The sequence below is a fragment of the Mytilus trossulus genome, chromosome 4 (assembly GCF_036588685.1).
Source record: "Mytilus trossulus isolate FHL-02 chromosome 4, PNRI_Mtr1.1.1.hap1, whole genome shotgun sequence".
Classification (NCBI taxonomy): domain Eukaryota; kingdom Metazoa; phylum Mollusca; class Bivalvia; order Mytilida; family Mytilidae; genus Mytilus; species Mytilus trossulus.
Genome location: NC_086376.1, coordinates 64,000,610 through 64,017,404, shown reverse-complemented (window position 1 = coordinate 64,017,404; position 16,795 = coordinate 64,000,610). Strand labels below are relative to the sequence as shown.

The following is a 16,795-nucleotide window of genomic DNA, read 5'->3' as shown; positions in this document are numbered from 1 at the left end:
ATAATCCTGGTAACTCTGATAACTATTATAGAACATATTATCATTCCTGTTTATTGTATTTTGTAATGTATACTGTCATATCATAGACTTTCTTTTCTGTTGCAAACATTTGTTCTATCATATATGCTAGTTAATTGATTGATTTCCTTCCAAGAAATAAATACAACCTTTCTAGTGAAATTATTTGTAAATAATTGGATGACAAAATTAACGAAAGTCTCCAATCAAATGGCAAAATAAAAGCTCAAACACATCAAAAGAATGGACTCCAACTGTCATATTCTTGACTCGATACAACCATTTTCGTTATAAAACCTGGTTGCAGAGCTACATAAACCTCTCACTTGTTGACCGTCGCATAGCATTTAATTATATTGACAGCGATGTGTGTACAAAACAAACAAAAGTTATTACTGACGTTTTTATGAATATGTGCTGATAACACATTTAAATCACTGTGATATGCCATTTTCAAAACACTCATTCATGAAATCTAATTTTAAACCGAGGAGACCATCTATTACAAAAAGTACACCTTTTTATTTATAATGTATATTAAGCTTTTTTCTATATTGTTTCAAGGTTACTTCTTGTATTGTGACATTGTTGAAGGTTAACCACATTATAAGGAAAAACAATAAAAATAGTTATCATTTTTTTACTTTTTATATATAACACGAACTAGCTGAATGACGGATTCTCGCTTTGTATTGATTTCCGCTGACCACATAATATATAAAACTAATCCGAAACTCTTTTTCTATAAAAAAAAAACACTGAATGTTTAATGAATGTTTCACATTATATAACTCAATATCTAAATTTCAAAAGAAAGGTGAAACATATGATAAAAGAAAATGTAAAGTGTGGAGAGTTGTCTGAGTGGCAATCATACTACATCTTCTTTTTTAAAATGTATCATCATGAGACAGCAACATAACAAAACGAACAACAAAGTAACAACTGCAACAGTACAACATGTCATAAACAGATGTCTGTAAATTTTTCAAGTTCTAAATCGCCGACGTTTATTCAAATTGTACAGATGGCAACGTTGCAGTAGTTGTAAATAAGATGAACTGAAACTTTGACGAAACATCCTACTGCGGACAACGGTAGATATCAATGTTGTCCAAGCACGCATGTGGTTAAATGCTTTTGACGCAAATACATCTTGTCCTTCTAACCCAGTGTTTCTTCAATCTTTTCTAGACTGTTGAATACTGCACTTAATAGAAGCAAGACATATATGTGTCAAAAATATAAACCTTTCCGTACTATGAGAGAAAATGAAAAATCCGAAATGGTAAAATCAGTTTAACATTTCATTCAGTGACAATGTTTACTTTTCATACACTTTAAAAAAAAAAAAAAAAAAATCTGATCCATAAGACTGTAAGCCATGTTTCGCTCGGATTTTGTTTTTAACTCGGATTTAGTTTCTCTCAACCGGTTTATGATTTTTGAACAGCGATATACTACTGTTGCCTTTATTCAATGGTAAAATAACATGAAACGGTTAAAATTGTACTATACCAGATGCATTTTTCTAAATTATGTCTCTTTAGTGATGTTTGCCTGGTTGTAAATTCGTACTTTATAAAAACGGTGAAGAAATTGTATAATGTACAGGACAAGGACCAAAGCTAAACCCGAATAACTAATCAGACATATTTCCGAGGGCATGCATTGATTTAAAATGATGTCACAGCAAACTTTATCTAAATCATTACAATATATGTATTCCAATACTGAGGTGCTTCTCTATCGGGCTAGTAATACTCTTGCGTGAACTGCAAGTTAATCATGCATCGACTCATTGATCACAAAAAAGGTACAATGAAGTTATGCTCAATAGCATGGTGTATATACATTTGGAGACATATTAGAATAAACTATGTTTCTTGTTTTTAGATTCTATTCAGGTTTTTTTTAAATTATTGAACATGATATTGCTTTAGGATATTATTTATCATGAGGACATGTCTTTAGTAAGTAATCAATATATCTTTAATTAACATGTAATGTTAAGCTTCGTATTCCTTCGCTTGTGTGCTCGCAAGATTATCAGCTATTCAGGAATTCCACAAACTTAATTACAAAGTTTATCATAAATGTGCCCATATCCAACAAGAGGCTCTTTAGAACATGTGTTGCTTACGTTGGTCTATGCACATATTCAACAAATTACCCTGTCCAACTTTGTAGACGAGAAATAAAACTCACGACAAAAATCTGTGTTTTTTACCTTGTATTGCCGATCATTGGTCTGTTTAATTTTTCTCTATCTTTTTTAATTTTTGCTCAAAACACAAAACAGGGTAAACAAATCCTCATTTAAAAGCAATCATTTCCATAACTTAAAATCAAAACTTTACTATTTAGTAGTATTTGCCTTTTTGATAACTTTTATGATTTAATGTGTCAATTTATTTAATAATTTTATCATGCGAGGTTACTTTTATCATGTGAGGAAAAATGCAACAAAAGTGAAAACCGTAAACCGTAAGTAATATAATGGACAACTTCTCAAATAAGAAGTCGTAGAACGATCTCTTCCATTTGCCATGATTGTTGATATTTATCTAATCGTTTATGTTTATTAAAGTTTCTATCTATCTACTTAATTTTGGAAGATCAAAGGCAAAAAAGCGAAAATGGTGTAAAAATCCGCTTTAAGGTCAATTACTTTAATAAGTATTCGACGAACGATTTCAAACATGTTTGAATTGTTTGTAGACATTGACTTGGTGTTGATTTTGGCCCTTTAAAGGATCTCTCTATCTATGATAGATTTCAAGATAAAAGGTAAACATAAACAAAATAGTTATTGTTTTCATTTAACAGCAATAACTTCGATGAGAAATTGTCTGACCGTCTTGGCGTACATGGATATTGGTAAAGATCAACATTCGAAACATTTCTGTCGACTTCAAATTTCTTCAAGTACATAGATTTTAAACTGATAGTCAAAAATGTTCTACTTTTGTTGGCAATGCGGGATCATTGAACACAATCTTTAAACTTGATAACAGACGAAACTGTCAAACGACAGAGGTCAATTGATGATAAAAGTTCACTTGTCTTTACACATACATTTTCAGTAGTTCTCAAGGTAAAAACATCAAGAAATAACTGATATGCAATGAGACAACCTCCTCTAGTTTTCTGTTTACCATAAACAAAAATATAAAATAGAGAGATAAAAGTAATTATATATCTGGAACGTCATAGTATAAATATAAAAAAGAAGACGTGGTATGATTGCAAATGAGACAACTATCCACAAGAGCTCACAATGACACAGACATTAACAACTATAAGTCACCGTACGGCCTTCAACAATGAACAAAGCCCATACCGTATAGTCAGCTATAAATGGCCACATATACTTAGTGACGACGGTTCATAACATCGACTGATTTACTCTTCACTCACCCTTTCCCTATTGTTATCGTCTTGAAAACTTTCTTTCTAGATGCAAATATCTTTTATTCATGTAACAGGCCAAGACTACCTCGAAAAAAAACTGATTCAAACTAGAGGTCAAAACGGTGAATCTTATATGATCCCTGCTTATTATATAACGAAATTGTTACTTTTGGTGAACAAAATTTTGAACAGACACTTGGCATTCCCATATTCTATAACGTGCTTTTCTACCTTGGTGGATATAAGCAATACTTCATAGTTCACCAAATTAATATCATCCATACATTTTGACAAAGGACATGCACTAAATACAAAAGCATTTTAGATTAGGTCATACATATAATTCTGTCAATATTTTTTTGTTTTACCAGACTTCTCTGTAACTGGATACTGAGAAGTAAACCTTTAACCAGCAGTTTCCTTGAAAATATTGATATAAGACACACCAAAAATATTATTTCATGATGAAATTCCACAAATCATGACTTTTAACCAAAGATGAAGAACTGGATCTTCCATCACTGTATTGGATACCTAAACTACATAAGTGTCCTTACAAACAGCGGTATATTGCTGGGTCTTCCAAGTGCTCCACAAAACCTCTTTCTAAAATATTAACATCCATTTTATCAGCAATCAAAGACGGGCTTCAAAGTTATTGTGAAACTGCCTATTCTAGAGGTGGCGTGAATCAGATGTGGATACTTAAAAATTCCAAAGATCTTTTAGAGTACATACAATCTAACTCTCTTTCATCTTGTAACAGTATTAAAACATTTGACTTCTCTACTCTTTACACAAGTATTCCACATTCCAAACTTAAAGACAAATTAAAAGAGTTGGTATTACTTTGCTTCATAAAAAAGAATGGCCAACGTAGATGCAAGTATCTTGTCTTAGGGAGGGATAAATCCTACTTTGTAAAGAATCACTCTGATTCAAACAAAAAATTCTCTGAAACCGATATTATCAAGATGCTTGATTTCTTGATTGACAACATATTTGTTACGTTCGGAGGACGTGTTTTTCAACAGACTGTCGGCATCCCAATGGGAACAAACTGTGCCCCTCTACTTGCTGACTTGTTTCTTTATTATTATGAGGCTGACTTCATGCAGGAACTTCTTAGGAAGAAAGATAAGAAGTTAGCAATATCCTTTAACTCTACTTTCCTCTATATAGATGACGTTCTTTCACTAAACAATTCAAAATTTGGTGACTATGTGGAACGCATCTATCCCATCGAATTGGAGATAAAGGATACTACATATACAGTTAAGTCAGCTTCATATCTTGACTTACATCTAGAAATTGACAATGAGGGTCGGTTGAAGACAAAACTTTACGACAAAAGAGATGATTTCAGCTTTCCAATTGTGAACTTTCCATTTCTAAGTAGCAACATTCCAGCAGCACCTGCATACGGGGTATATATCTCTCAATAGATACGATATTCCCGTGCTTGCATTTCCTATCATGATTTTCTTGATAGAGGGTTACTGCTCACAAGGAAGCTATTAAATCAAGAGTTCCAAATGGTGAAGTTGAAATCATCCCTTCGTAAATTTTACGGACGCCATCACGAGTTGGTTGACCGTTATGGAATAACCATTTCACAAATGATATCGGATATGTTCCTCACGTCGTAACTACAATCCCCTTCCCTTTCATGAATTTGACCTACCGAATTAGACTATTTACCGGATTTGTAATCACATAAGCAACACGACGGGTGCCGCATGTGGAGCAGGATCTGCTTACCCTTCCGGAGCACCTGAGATCACCCCTAGTTTTTGGTGGGGTTCGTGTTGTTTATTCTTTAGTTTTCTATGTTGTGTCTAGTGTACTATTGTTTTTCTGTTTGTCTTTTTCATTTTTAGCCATGGCGTTGTCAGTTTGTTTTAGGTTTATGAGTTTGACTGTCCCTTTGGTATCTTTCGTCCCTCTTTTAATAATCAGGATATTTTACCAGCGTGTGACCTATCAATAGTACGATCACCTATACCTATTTTGCGATTCCTATCTTTGAGTAACCGTCGACCCCCTATTGGCCTCGACTTCTTTTAGCAAAGCTGAGGCTTTAACTGCTATGATTCAAATCAGCAGAAATAGCATGTAAGGTAAACAATTTCATATAAGACAATATTGTCTGTACATAAAAGAAACAGTTTTCTGCATTTACTTTTTTCATAGACAAATACATAATTTTAGAAATTAAAGACGAGTTTCCCCGATTAAAACATTTTTATGCAATTTTAGAATCCACTTCTTTGAGTAATTCGTAATCAATTCAAAAATTAATAATTAAAGGGGGGTTAGTGCACGGTCTGTCCGAAACTTTATTAATGCAATTAAGTACATTTCAACTTTGAGAGAAAAATATCTCATGTTTTGCACCTACATAATCGACTGTTTTGTGAAACTTTTTCCTTCAAAGTTGGCAAGGATTGTCACTCTCTACACTATAATTTAACTATACACACTTATAGAAGACGAAAACATACTAATACAAGTACCTACATTTATATTCAAATCCCAGAGCTATAGATGTAAACAATTCGAATATACCAACTTGACTATTTCTTATGTTGTCTAATTAAGAATTCTATCTATTTTATTTAATTCCAATTAAATTTCAACCTGCATGTAAGCAACAACCCTATATCAAGGAAATCGTAATAAAAGATGAAAGTTATAAGATACTATATTAGATAGAATTATATATTCCATATGCAAGCGATTCCGGCATGTTGCTACATAAACATGGAAAGTACATAAATTGTAATTGAGAAGCTGTTTTAAACATCATCAATATAGCGGAACGTGAAGGTAAAGGACAATGCAAGCTTCTGTTCATTCTCCTAAAATAAATGAAAGTTATAAAATACTGTATAAGATAGACGTTATATACTCCATATGCAGAGGTGATGCAGGCATGTTGCTGCATAAACATGGAGAGTACATAATTGGGAAGCTGAAATCATCTGTTTTAAACTTTTGTTCAAAGTCGTATATCATTGTCAATTTGTAGGATGCACACTTTACTGTACCTGTTTTATCATAAACTTTTTCTTCAAGTTCGTTGGGATAGATGCCTTAAACATAATCACTAAACTTCGAATTATTTAGTCAGGACATCATCAATATAGCGGAACGTGAAGGTCAAGGACAATGCAAGCTTATATATTAATGCGCTAGTTCTCGGTCAGGAATTCGGTCAGTTATTTTTTTGAATTAATGTATATACATGTTGTTAGGTCTTTTTTTAAATTGTTCAGTGCAATTAATTTTTTCTCTGTAATTAATCACAATTTATTCAAAATGGAGGTTATGATAGCGTGACAAATGATTATCCAAACCATGGCTCATCTAGACGATTGTATGTTGACTTATAAGCGGTTTTTTTTAAATAATTCTACTTTTATCAATACAAATATCTGTTCAACAACATAATATTTAAAAAGTTAAACAACATATGCATATTAATATCCGCTCAAAGCGCTTCTCTGAATTCACCTTCACCAGGATCGCTCAAAGTCAAATATTTGAATGCCAAGAATATAAACCAAACAAATTAAAGAGCTATACACCGTATAACAAAAACCGACATAACCAATGAATGAACACAATGTTATAAACGGTGATTGCCGAACAGACACAATATCCATTAAGTCAAACTGAAGAGATTGTAAGAAAATAAAGAAAAAAATTGTGTTAAAACTCATAATGTAAAGTCAGCTTAAAAACGTATGGACATGAAAACCGTGAAACATTAAAAACGAAGAAACTAATTCATAACAATACTATTTAACTATCTACAAAAATATAACAGGCTATAACTAATATAAACTACTAAAATACAGAGACCTCACATCGGAAAAACAATATGACAAACATGTACCATCGACAATTCTTAAATTCAAGACTCCTAATCCAATGTAGACAAACACAGAATGTGGAGGTTAAACATGTATGTGAGTGCTCAACTATCCCCTTCAACTCGGACAATGGTTTGACAATAAAACAAGACAATTTTAAAAGTTGTATTGTAATGGCTTTCCTCGTTTTACTTATACAAAGCATTCATTTTAATAAGTAAAAACAAAGATACAGAAAACATGAATACTAAAAATTAAATAAGAGCTAGTTAAAAGCCAACAATTACAGTAAATGAATAAATCATGTTAAGCCACTCCTGTTTATTTAGTTGATTCATTGGGCTTATTTTTCTGGTGTCGTTTTTATTCTTTATTGTTTCAAAAAGGACTAATAATTGCTAATAATGATGCATTATTAGAGTAGAATGTTTGTTTTTAGTCAATTGTTTACCATAAAATTTACAAACTACATTCTCCGTCAGTCTTTGACTTCCAAACATTTATCTTTAGGGACAAACGGTTTACTGTTTTTCTTTTTTTTTAAACCCATGCCCTTTTCAATTTTGATCCATTGTCAATTGTCAAAAAACAAAAGTCTCATTTATAAATTTGTGGTTTAAAAAATCCATAATTTATCTTCCCTTTGTTTATTGGAACATGTCCCATACATCTTGAATTTTTTACCAAATTAACAAAGTATATAAGGCGTTTAGAATCAACTATTCAGCACCACACTGTCATCGTATCGAAGCTGAACAAATCAGAATCAAGTAAGTTACTTTTTTACAAAATTAGATATTTTTTTTTTAACTGCCGGCAATGTAGTTTCTGTAAGAAGAAATATAAGCAAATGTATGCATTACTGCATAAAATGTGTTATTCTATATTACTTAACGGTATTTCTTTATCCCTTAAAGGACAAAATATAATGATGTGTCTTTAACTACAGGGAGTTAGTTTTGTGTTTTCGTTGTTTGCACTAGACTAGACAGAAATTTTATGTTTTAGTTTTATAAATAATCAGAAAACATTATTAATAAATATTAGTGTTGTCAACGGTTAACCGGTTAACCGTTCGAACGACCGAATACCAAATACCAAAAACGCTAACCGGTTAACCGGACTTCTCTTCAATATTAATAGATTTCATATAAATTTGTATTGAAATCATTAAACATATGTGTTTTCTTCAAAAATTGTCGTCGTGGTAATTAATTTGACGGATCAATTGTTCATTATACTGATTGGTATTGTTAATCCAAAAATATAAAATAAATTAGAACGTGTCGCTCAGCTCGGGGCAAGATCTTTAGGAAACATAATTAGTATCATGGTTTTTAACAGTAATTTTTAATCAGTAATACGACTAAATTGTACGATTTACTTCATTACTTCATTTTGATCTCATATTGTGTAGACCTACATCTGAAGGTGCAATCTCCGTCGTGCAAGTCTTTGTCATACTTTGAACTCAAAAACTGTAAAAAGCAAACCAACGTGAATGTAATCAATGTATACTTGATGATACGAATATCAGGATTAGTCAACTTTAATTGAAACACCTCACATTATTTTGGGAGCCAACTAGACAAAATGGAAGAATCGTCGGTTTCAGACATGTATGACTTGGATGGCATGCAGTCACACTAACAATCATACCACATCTTCTTATATAGATGTGAAATGTACTTTTAATAAGGCCTTCAAACATCAATTTAAACTACCGGTTAACCGGTTAATCGGTCGAACGTTTGAAAGAGTAACTGGTTAGGCAAAAGTGTACGATTTGACAACACTAATAAATATCCTTGTGTAGATTAATTGTTCATAAACTTACTAGTACTATTCATATTCCCCATATAATGAAATGTTTATATTCATCATTACAGAATTTGTTAATAGTTCAAAATACGTTTCAGATATGTCTATACTTCTGTCTATTATATGACACGTGTCCGCAGTTTTAAATTTTGATATAGCAATACATGTTGTCTTTTGATCTGTAATTTCACCATTATTCTGACCGTAACATTTTGACTAAGTGTGGATTCACAAGGCAGATGTTGCATGTCTTTTATGATATGTTTAACATAACGATCATCCGGGTTTGATCCTTTTAGATCCATTCGATTCCATACCATTTTAGCTTGTTACCTAGACTTGTCTTCGTAATCGATTTATTTGTATTTGAACATGGGTAAACTACTGTGTTATCAATTCGCAGTTTCAGAATCTAATGCATCCTGGGTAATATTTTCAAAAGTGTACACCAAACGTCGTGATTGATTAAAAATGTGATAAACAATGGAAATTCAACCAATGACTTGACGTGGGGTACACACAATGAAATTACCCATGATTCCTCAGATTCTGTAGTTTAAAAGATGTTAACAGATTATTTGTCGGTAGAATACACCCAATTTATTTAATAAAACAGGTTCAAAAACGGTATATAAAGTAGTATACCGAACGGATGTTCAATAGTCATAAGTCTATTAACCAAACACAAATCCGTGTAACAAACTAAAAATGAGAAAAACTCATAGCCCAAAAAACTTTTTTATAAACTATCAAAGGAAAACAACGGACATACAGAACCGGAACCACTGAACTTGTAACAACACAATCAAACGTCAACATACATAAAAACAAAAAACGTGCACATTTTTACAGAGCCTAAATTCGAATAAAGATAATATAAATCTCTCATCTTTCTAAGTCAATTTGTTCATAAGACAGTCTGTCAAGGCTCGGTGGTTTTTTTTAATTGTGTCATTTGTGTATCTGTATGTGTATTTGTGTATGTGTTTGCTGTAGGACTGCAATTTGCAAAGTTTACAAAAAATAACATCATTTTGAAATATGTTTATAGATATTTTTTAATATAAATACAAGTTATTCCATATCGTGAAAATATTAAAAATATAACTCACATTAATATCAAGAAGCCCGATTACATTTGAGCCTGACAAATGGGAGTTTTTAAACAAAGAAAATCGGATGTATTGTAAAAACATTATAAAAAGCCATGTAAAATGCTGTAGTGTATTTGTATTTAGGATATTGCTCAAACGGTTCATTTTATTACAAAAATTATAAGATTGCATGTTTGTATATGAAAAAAAAGTATAGTTTGTTCCTTTTTGAATACATGGACTCATCACTTATACTTGTATCAAATGAGTTTAAAGGTAAAAAAAAGGGGGGGGAATGAACAAAAGATTCCGGAAGAATTTGCCAAATGCCTATCTATGTCTATGATAGTTATTATTGAATTACTACATTTTAATTCATACGACCAACTGATTTGCACATGCTTTGTAGAAGTTTAGCTAACAGGTAAACTTGAATAAATTATGTACCTTGAAACGGTCGCTATCAGCTAAATACAAACAGGTTCTCCAAAAAAATGTCCTCTTATTATCCTGGGAATAAATATGCAAAAGGTCTTTTCCGAACTAATAGGGATAATAAAATCAATTTTCTTCTTTTCAGAATGAAGATTACAATTTGTCTAGTGCTTGCCCTCTGTAGCGCAGTCAGTGCCCATGGGTATGGAGGAGGAAATTATTATGGAGGAGGAAATGGAGGTGGAAATTATGGAGTTGGATGGGGCGTAGGGGGTGGATGGGGAGATGGAGGGGGATGGGGCGTAGGAGGTGGATGGGGAAACGGAGGTGGTAGATACGTAGGAGCAGGACACGTATATGTTGTTAGAGGTGGAGGACCATGGTATGGCGGTTATAGTGGTGGATACGGATACGGTGGAAACGGAGGTGGATACGGATATGGTGGATACGGAAACGGAGGTGGATACGGATATAGTGGATACGGAAACGGAGGTGGATACGGATATAGTGGATACGGAAACGGAGGTGGATACGGATATGGTGGAAACGGAGGTGGATACGGATATGGTGGTTCAAAGAAAGGTGAGATAATGTTCTATATAATATTTTGTTATGATGATTTCATGGTTGTATGTCAGTTAGAAATATACTGGATATGTCAAAAAGATTCAGTGTGATTTGAACAGATGGAAGGACAATATATTACATGTTTCCTATAAATTCCTGTAAAACAAATGTTTTATTAAGCAAAACGTTTAAAAGAAAATAGCAATTTGTAAAAGAAAATAGCCGTTATGGTGATTAAGGAGGGGAAAGTTGTAAAGATATGACAATAATTGTGTTGAAATATTTTATCTAATTATGCCCTTACTTTTTTTTCAATACGACTGTACCGCTTTGGTTTGTCTTTTTGACAATAACAGATATAAGGACATAGTATTAACTTACCTTTAATTGCTTCTGTGAATCATCATGGATAACGTGCTTTCTAAAAATCATAGTATTCAACAATTAGTTGTCTTTGAATAGATATCATATAAATAGTAACACATAGTTCAGAGAGTGATAGAGTAAATTGGTACCCCGAGAAAACATTGTCAACCGCAGTGAATCCAAGGTTAACAATGCTTTTTCGAGGGGTACCAATCTGCTCTATCACCCTCTCAGCTATGTGTTATTTAATTTATTATGTTATTTTGACGGTCAAATAATAAAAATTGAGCCAAAACGTAGAACTTACGCCTTGATTTAATTACTTGATGTTAAATTTAATTCATTGCCTTTTAAATTATTGATTTTTGATTGGTCCGGACGAGAGGGGAATATTAAAAAAAATGTCACCCGCTCACCAATGTGCTAGAGTAAATTAACATCCTCGTATTAGCCAATCAAAATATGGCATTTTTAACGTGAAGTATAATAAAAGAAGATGTAGTATGAGTGCCAATAAGACAACTATCTATTCAAGTCACAATTTGTAAAAGAAACCCCAATTTGTAAAAGTAAAAAGCATATTTTCACCTTTGATAACTATTTATTCCAGACGTATTCATAATAAACAATAAAACATCCTGGTACCTTTGAGAACTGTTTATTCCAGACGTATGCATAATAAACAATAAAACATCGTTATAATATGTTGTATGTGTTATACGAATTAAAGGACATATAGATAAGGTAAACGAGACAATAAACTATTATAAAAAATAAAGGCAAAAGTAATATATACCGCAGTTCAAAAATTAAATAAATCGAGTGAGACAGAAAAACAGAATCCGGGTTACAACCTAAAACCGGGGGGAAACGCATAAACTATAAGAGGAAAACGACCAAACAAAAGAACACAGAAGTGCAACAAAAAACAAACGACAAATCGAATGCAACATACATAGATATGAAAACAATACCGATAAGTTATTTATTGCGAACCCAATTGAACCTTTCTATAGATTCACCTGCAAGTTACCTGTCCATTTAAACTTTTGTAAGTTCTATTGTCCCATCTAACAAATACAACAGGTATTGTTCTCTGTATAGTTTATTCACTCAGACCTTTAAATTTCTTCTAAGAGAAATCTATCACTCATTGATTAATCTACCTGAGTAAAAAATGTATCTGCTAAATTGATAGAAATAACACTTTTACTATGTATAAAAAACTGTGTATGAGTTTGAATGTATTATATTAACAATCTGTTGAATGTAAACACTAATTCAAACATTAATAAAAGTTGATTTCTGAAAAAAAATCAACATTATTCCTATTTCTAAAATTTTTTTTTATATAAAACCCCTAAAAATGTTGATGTTTATATATTAAGGCCTTCTTAAAAGTATTCTATAACTTAACAAAAACTGAAAGATGCAAATTTTCATAAGAACAATACTTTTTTTTTTAAAAACAAACTTTTTATGATTAAATTATTAAGTATTTTGAACAGATTGAAAAAAGTATTATAAATGTTTAATAAACACGAAATCACAGGCATTTTTCTTTATGTGAAACATGTAATTTCTATCAATTTAGCAGATAAACTTTTTACTCTGGTAGATTAATCAATGAGTGATAGATTTCTCTTAGAAGAAATTTAAAGGTCTGAGTGAATAAACTATACAGAGCACAATACCTGTTGTATTTGTTCAATGGGACAATAGAACTGCCAAAAGTTTAAATGGACAGGTAACTTGCAGGTGAATCTATAGAAAGGTTCAATTGGGTTCGCTATAACAAAGAAAAAATACTTATTTAAGAATTGCTATAATTCATAATTTAACGAGTTTAACACCACTATTAAATTTACAGCAAAAACTATAACTTCAATTTACTTTCTTTATATTGTAGGATATTAGAAGTAGATTCCTTACCGTAACGGACAACGGATGATGTTCTCTTTGTAACATTTGTTATATTAAAAATATATTCGTAGCATTCAATTCATGTTGAAATTTTCTATTCCAAGTTGATGGTTATCTATTAGACTGTAGCACATCTAGATTCCTCAAATATTTAATATTAATTATATTATACATTAGACCACAGAAAATAAGGATCCTGGGATAGGAGGTGAAGACTGCAAAATATGTCTCAAATTGATTGATATATATGTTGAATTGGATCGGTTGTTTGATGGAATTGTTTGACGGGTTGCTGGTTTGATGCAACTTTCGACACGTTTGTGCTTTTTCCCTGGTGGTAGTCAGTCTTATTTCCTGGTGGTCGTCTTCAGATGGGGCAAGATATACTGCTTGCCCTTCCGGAACACTTGAGATCCCCCCAGTGTTTGGTTTGGTTTGTGTTGCTTGGTCTTTAGATTTCTATGTTGTGTCTTGTATACTATGATTTGACTGTTTGACTTTTTTAATTTTTAGCCATGGCATTGTCAGTTTATTTTTTATCTATGAGTTTAACTGTCCCTCTGGTATCTTTCGCCCCTCTTTTACGGTAGAAGAGGAAGCCGGTATTCCCACAGAAATCTTACGACGCGTGATAGCAAAACTAATAATCATAGTTAATTTAAATTGGAGCCCAGGGCACCTGTCATATACCGTATTTGAAGTCACAATATCAGTGCTGTCAGGCTAGTGCTCAATACAGTAGTTGGACTACACTTAGACCACCTGGTATGTGTTGCGGTTTAAGTACCGTTATACTATTATTAGATCGGCAAACGAAAAACACGTTTAAATAAATTGAAACAAAAAAAAATACCTTGCAGAACAATAGATGACACCGAAAACAAAATAGCAATGTCTTTTATTCGCTGAATTCACAAATATTGAAAGCAAACTCCAAGTACAGTCGTATTTCAAAATTGTTCCACCTATCAGAAATTCCCCTATCATTTCATTTCAAAAGATTGAAAAAAAAAGTTTGTCTTGATAAAAGTTTTGTCTTAAAAGAGGCACTAGCTACGAAATATATTTATGACATATATAAAAAAAAATACGATTTATTTTTTCAATAATTAATGAAAGTGAAATGGTGAGGTAATAATTTACATTTAGCAGCCTTTATAATACAATTTTGTCAAAATAAGTTAAGAAACGTCAATGATCAACTGTTCACTTGCAATAGACAATACTTTATTATCAAACCTCAGACACATAGGTGTACAAGAGGACACATTTACACATAAACATATTTCTTTATACTCAACACCTTCAAACTTAACATAATAATGCATGCACGGTAAAATAAAGCAAAATGTCATTTTACAAAATGACCATCACATTCAACTTAAAAAAAGACAAACATAAATAATAAGTATCGTGTAAATATTGCTAAGTTTTTGTAAAGATCTACATGACAAAATATTAAAACCTGTGTTATTTTGTACTACGTTGGATTTGCAGTATAATATTGTGGTATATATTTTTAACCAGTTGTATTTCCTGTGTTTGACATTTGAATAGTTATGAAATTCATCTCCTGTCCCATTTCCACACAGTTGACAAATTCACTATTTTTGGCTTATTCGATCCAGACCATCTTGCCGTTTCTACATTATCAAAATTGGGCATCTGAGGTTTGCTATAAAAATACTGTTACACGGCTTCAACTTTATCAAATAGGTTCCTTAACGAAATTCCAATTTGGTTTGAATAAAATGCACCACTTGAAGAGTAATTCATTTTGGAAAACCAAAGTTCAATAAACTGACCATTCATTTGTCGTGAAATTATGTTCTTTAAACCTATGCAGTTTATCCAAAGGAAGTTGATCTTGCAAAATAATTTTACTAATTCGATGTTCGTCAAACATGCAAGCAAAATCGAGGTGTTGTTAACCAGTTAACGGACCCCCTATCCCCCCCTTTCAAAAATATGTCCCCAATACACGGATGCCTCATTCGCACTATCATTTTCTATGTTCAGTGGACCGTGAAAATGAGGTAAAATCTCTAAAATTAGATAGATCATATTATAAAGAACATGTGTACTAAGTTTATTTATCCATCAAAGACAATTCATATAACAATCAGTAATATCAAAGGTTTCAAATGACACATAATCATCAATCAACAGTAATTAAAAGTAATTATAAAATAAAGTGTAACAATGCAGCCAAGAATTTTATTTAAAGTAACACTTTATTTTATAATTACTTTAATAATATACATAAATCTTAATATATATATTTCGTTCATTGATGTAACATATACATATCATAAATGAATATAGGGCGAACGAACCCAGGGAGAACGGACTATCAGGGCGAACGGACTATCAGGGCGAACAAACTCAGTGCGAACGAACCTAGGGCGAACATGTCATCAGGGCGAACAAACTCAGTGCGAACGAACCTAGGGCGAACATGTCATCAGGGCGAACGATCCCGATACCATCTTTAAAGACCCTCGGGTCAAAGAGGAACTGTCTTGTCTCCATGACAAATATGTTGTTGTTCTAGCTGACAAATCCTCAAACACTTTTGTTTTTGTTTGCAAGAAACACTACATTGACTGCCTGATGAAGGAACTGGGGATAAATGTCACACTTGGAAATCCTACATTTACACTTAAGTACGCTTACGAAGCAGGAGATCCTGGAAAACCACAAATCGGTTCTAATCTCCTTTGGTGTTAATCCAAAGGATGAATACCAGGATCTTCTATGATCTATCCTTATATTCCTAAGTTTATAAGAATACTTATAAGGAAAGGTATATTACAGGTTCTTCTAAGTGTTCCACTTAAACCCTTTCTAAAGTTAGAAACTGCCATACTCACTGCAGTCAAAGAAGGACTACAGAAATATTCCGAAACGTCATATAGAGTTATTTGTGAATTTACAATCTCAATCATTAAAACATTGTACCAACATTAAAACCTTTAAGTGCTCAACTCTTTGTTACCACTATTCAAAATACTAAACTTAAAGCTCGACTGAAAGAACTCGTCAGCTTCTTTAACAAAAAGACGTTTTAAATATCTTGGACTATTCAGCTTACTTTGTAAAAAATCATACAGAGTAAGGGAAAAAAATATACCGACGAGGATATCACTGCCATGCTGGACTTTTTGATTGACAACATATTTGTTGAATTTGGAGGTTTGATCTTCCAACAGACTATTTGAACCCCAATGGGTACCATGACTTTGTGCTCCTCTACTCGCAGATTTGTATTTTATATTC

The 16,795-nt window shown here is 32.3% G+C and overlaps 1 protein-coding gene across 1 annotated transcript; it reads left to right on the top strand.

Moving 5' to 3' along the window:
• Nucleotides 1-7,973: 7,973 nt before the first annotated feature.
• LOC134714100 (uncharacterized) lies at nucleotides 7,974-13,594 on the top strand. The gene is made up of 3 exons (XM_063575345.1): nucleotides 7,974-8,080; nucleotides 10,806-11,242; nucleotides 13,503-13,594. Exons 2-3 carry the CDS (start codon nucleotides 10,807-10,809, stop codon nucleotides 13,508-13,510), a joined length of 444 nt encoding a protein of 147 aa, XP_063431415.1. The 5' UTR covers nucleotides 7,974-8,080; nucleotide 10,806; the 3' UTR covers nucleotides 13,511-13,594.
• Nucleotides 13,595-16,795: the final 3,201 nt, after the last annotated feature.

Coding starts and splice junctions, on each gene's coding strand:
- LOC134714100 (XM_063575345.1), top strand. CDS start 10,807: ATGAAGATTACAATTTGTCTAGTGCTTGCCCTCTGTAGCGCAGTCAGT.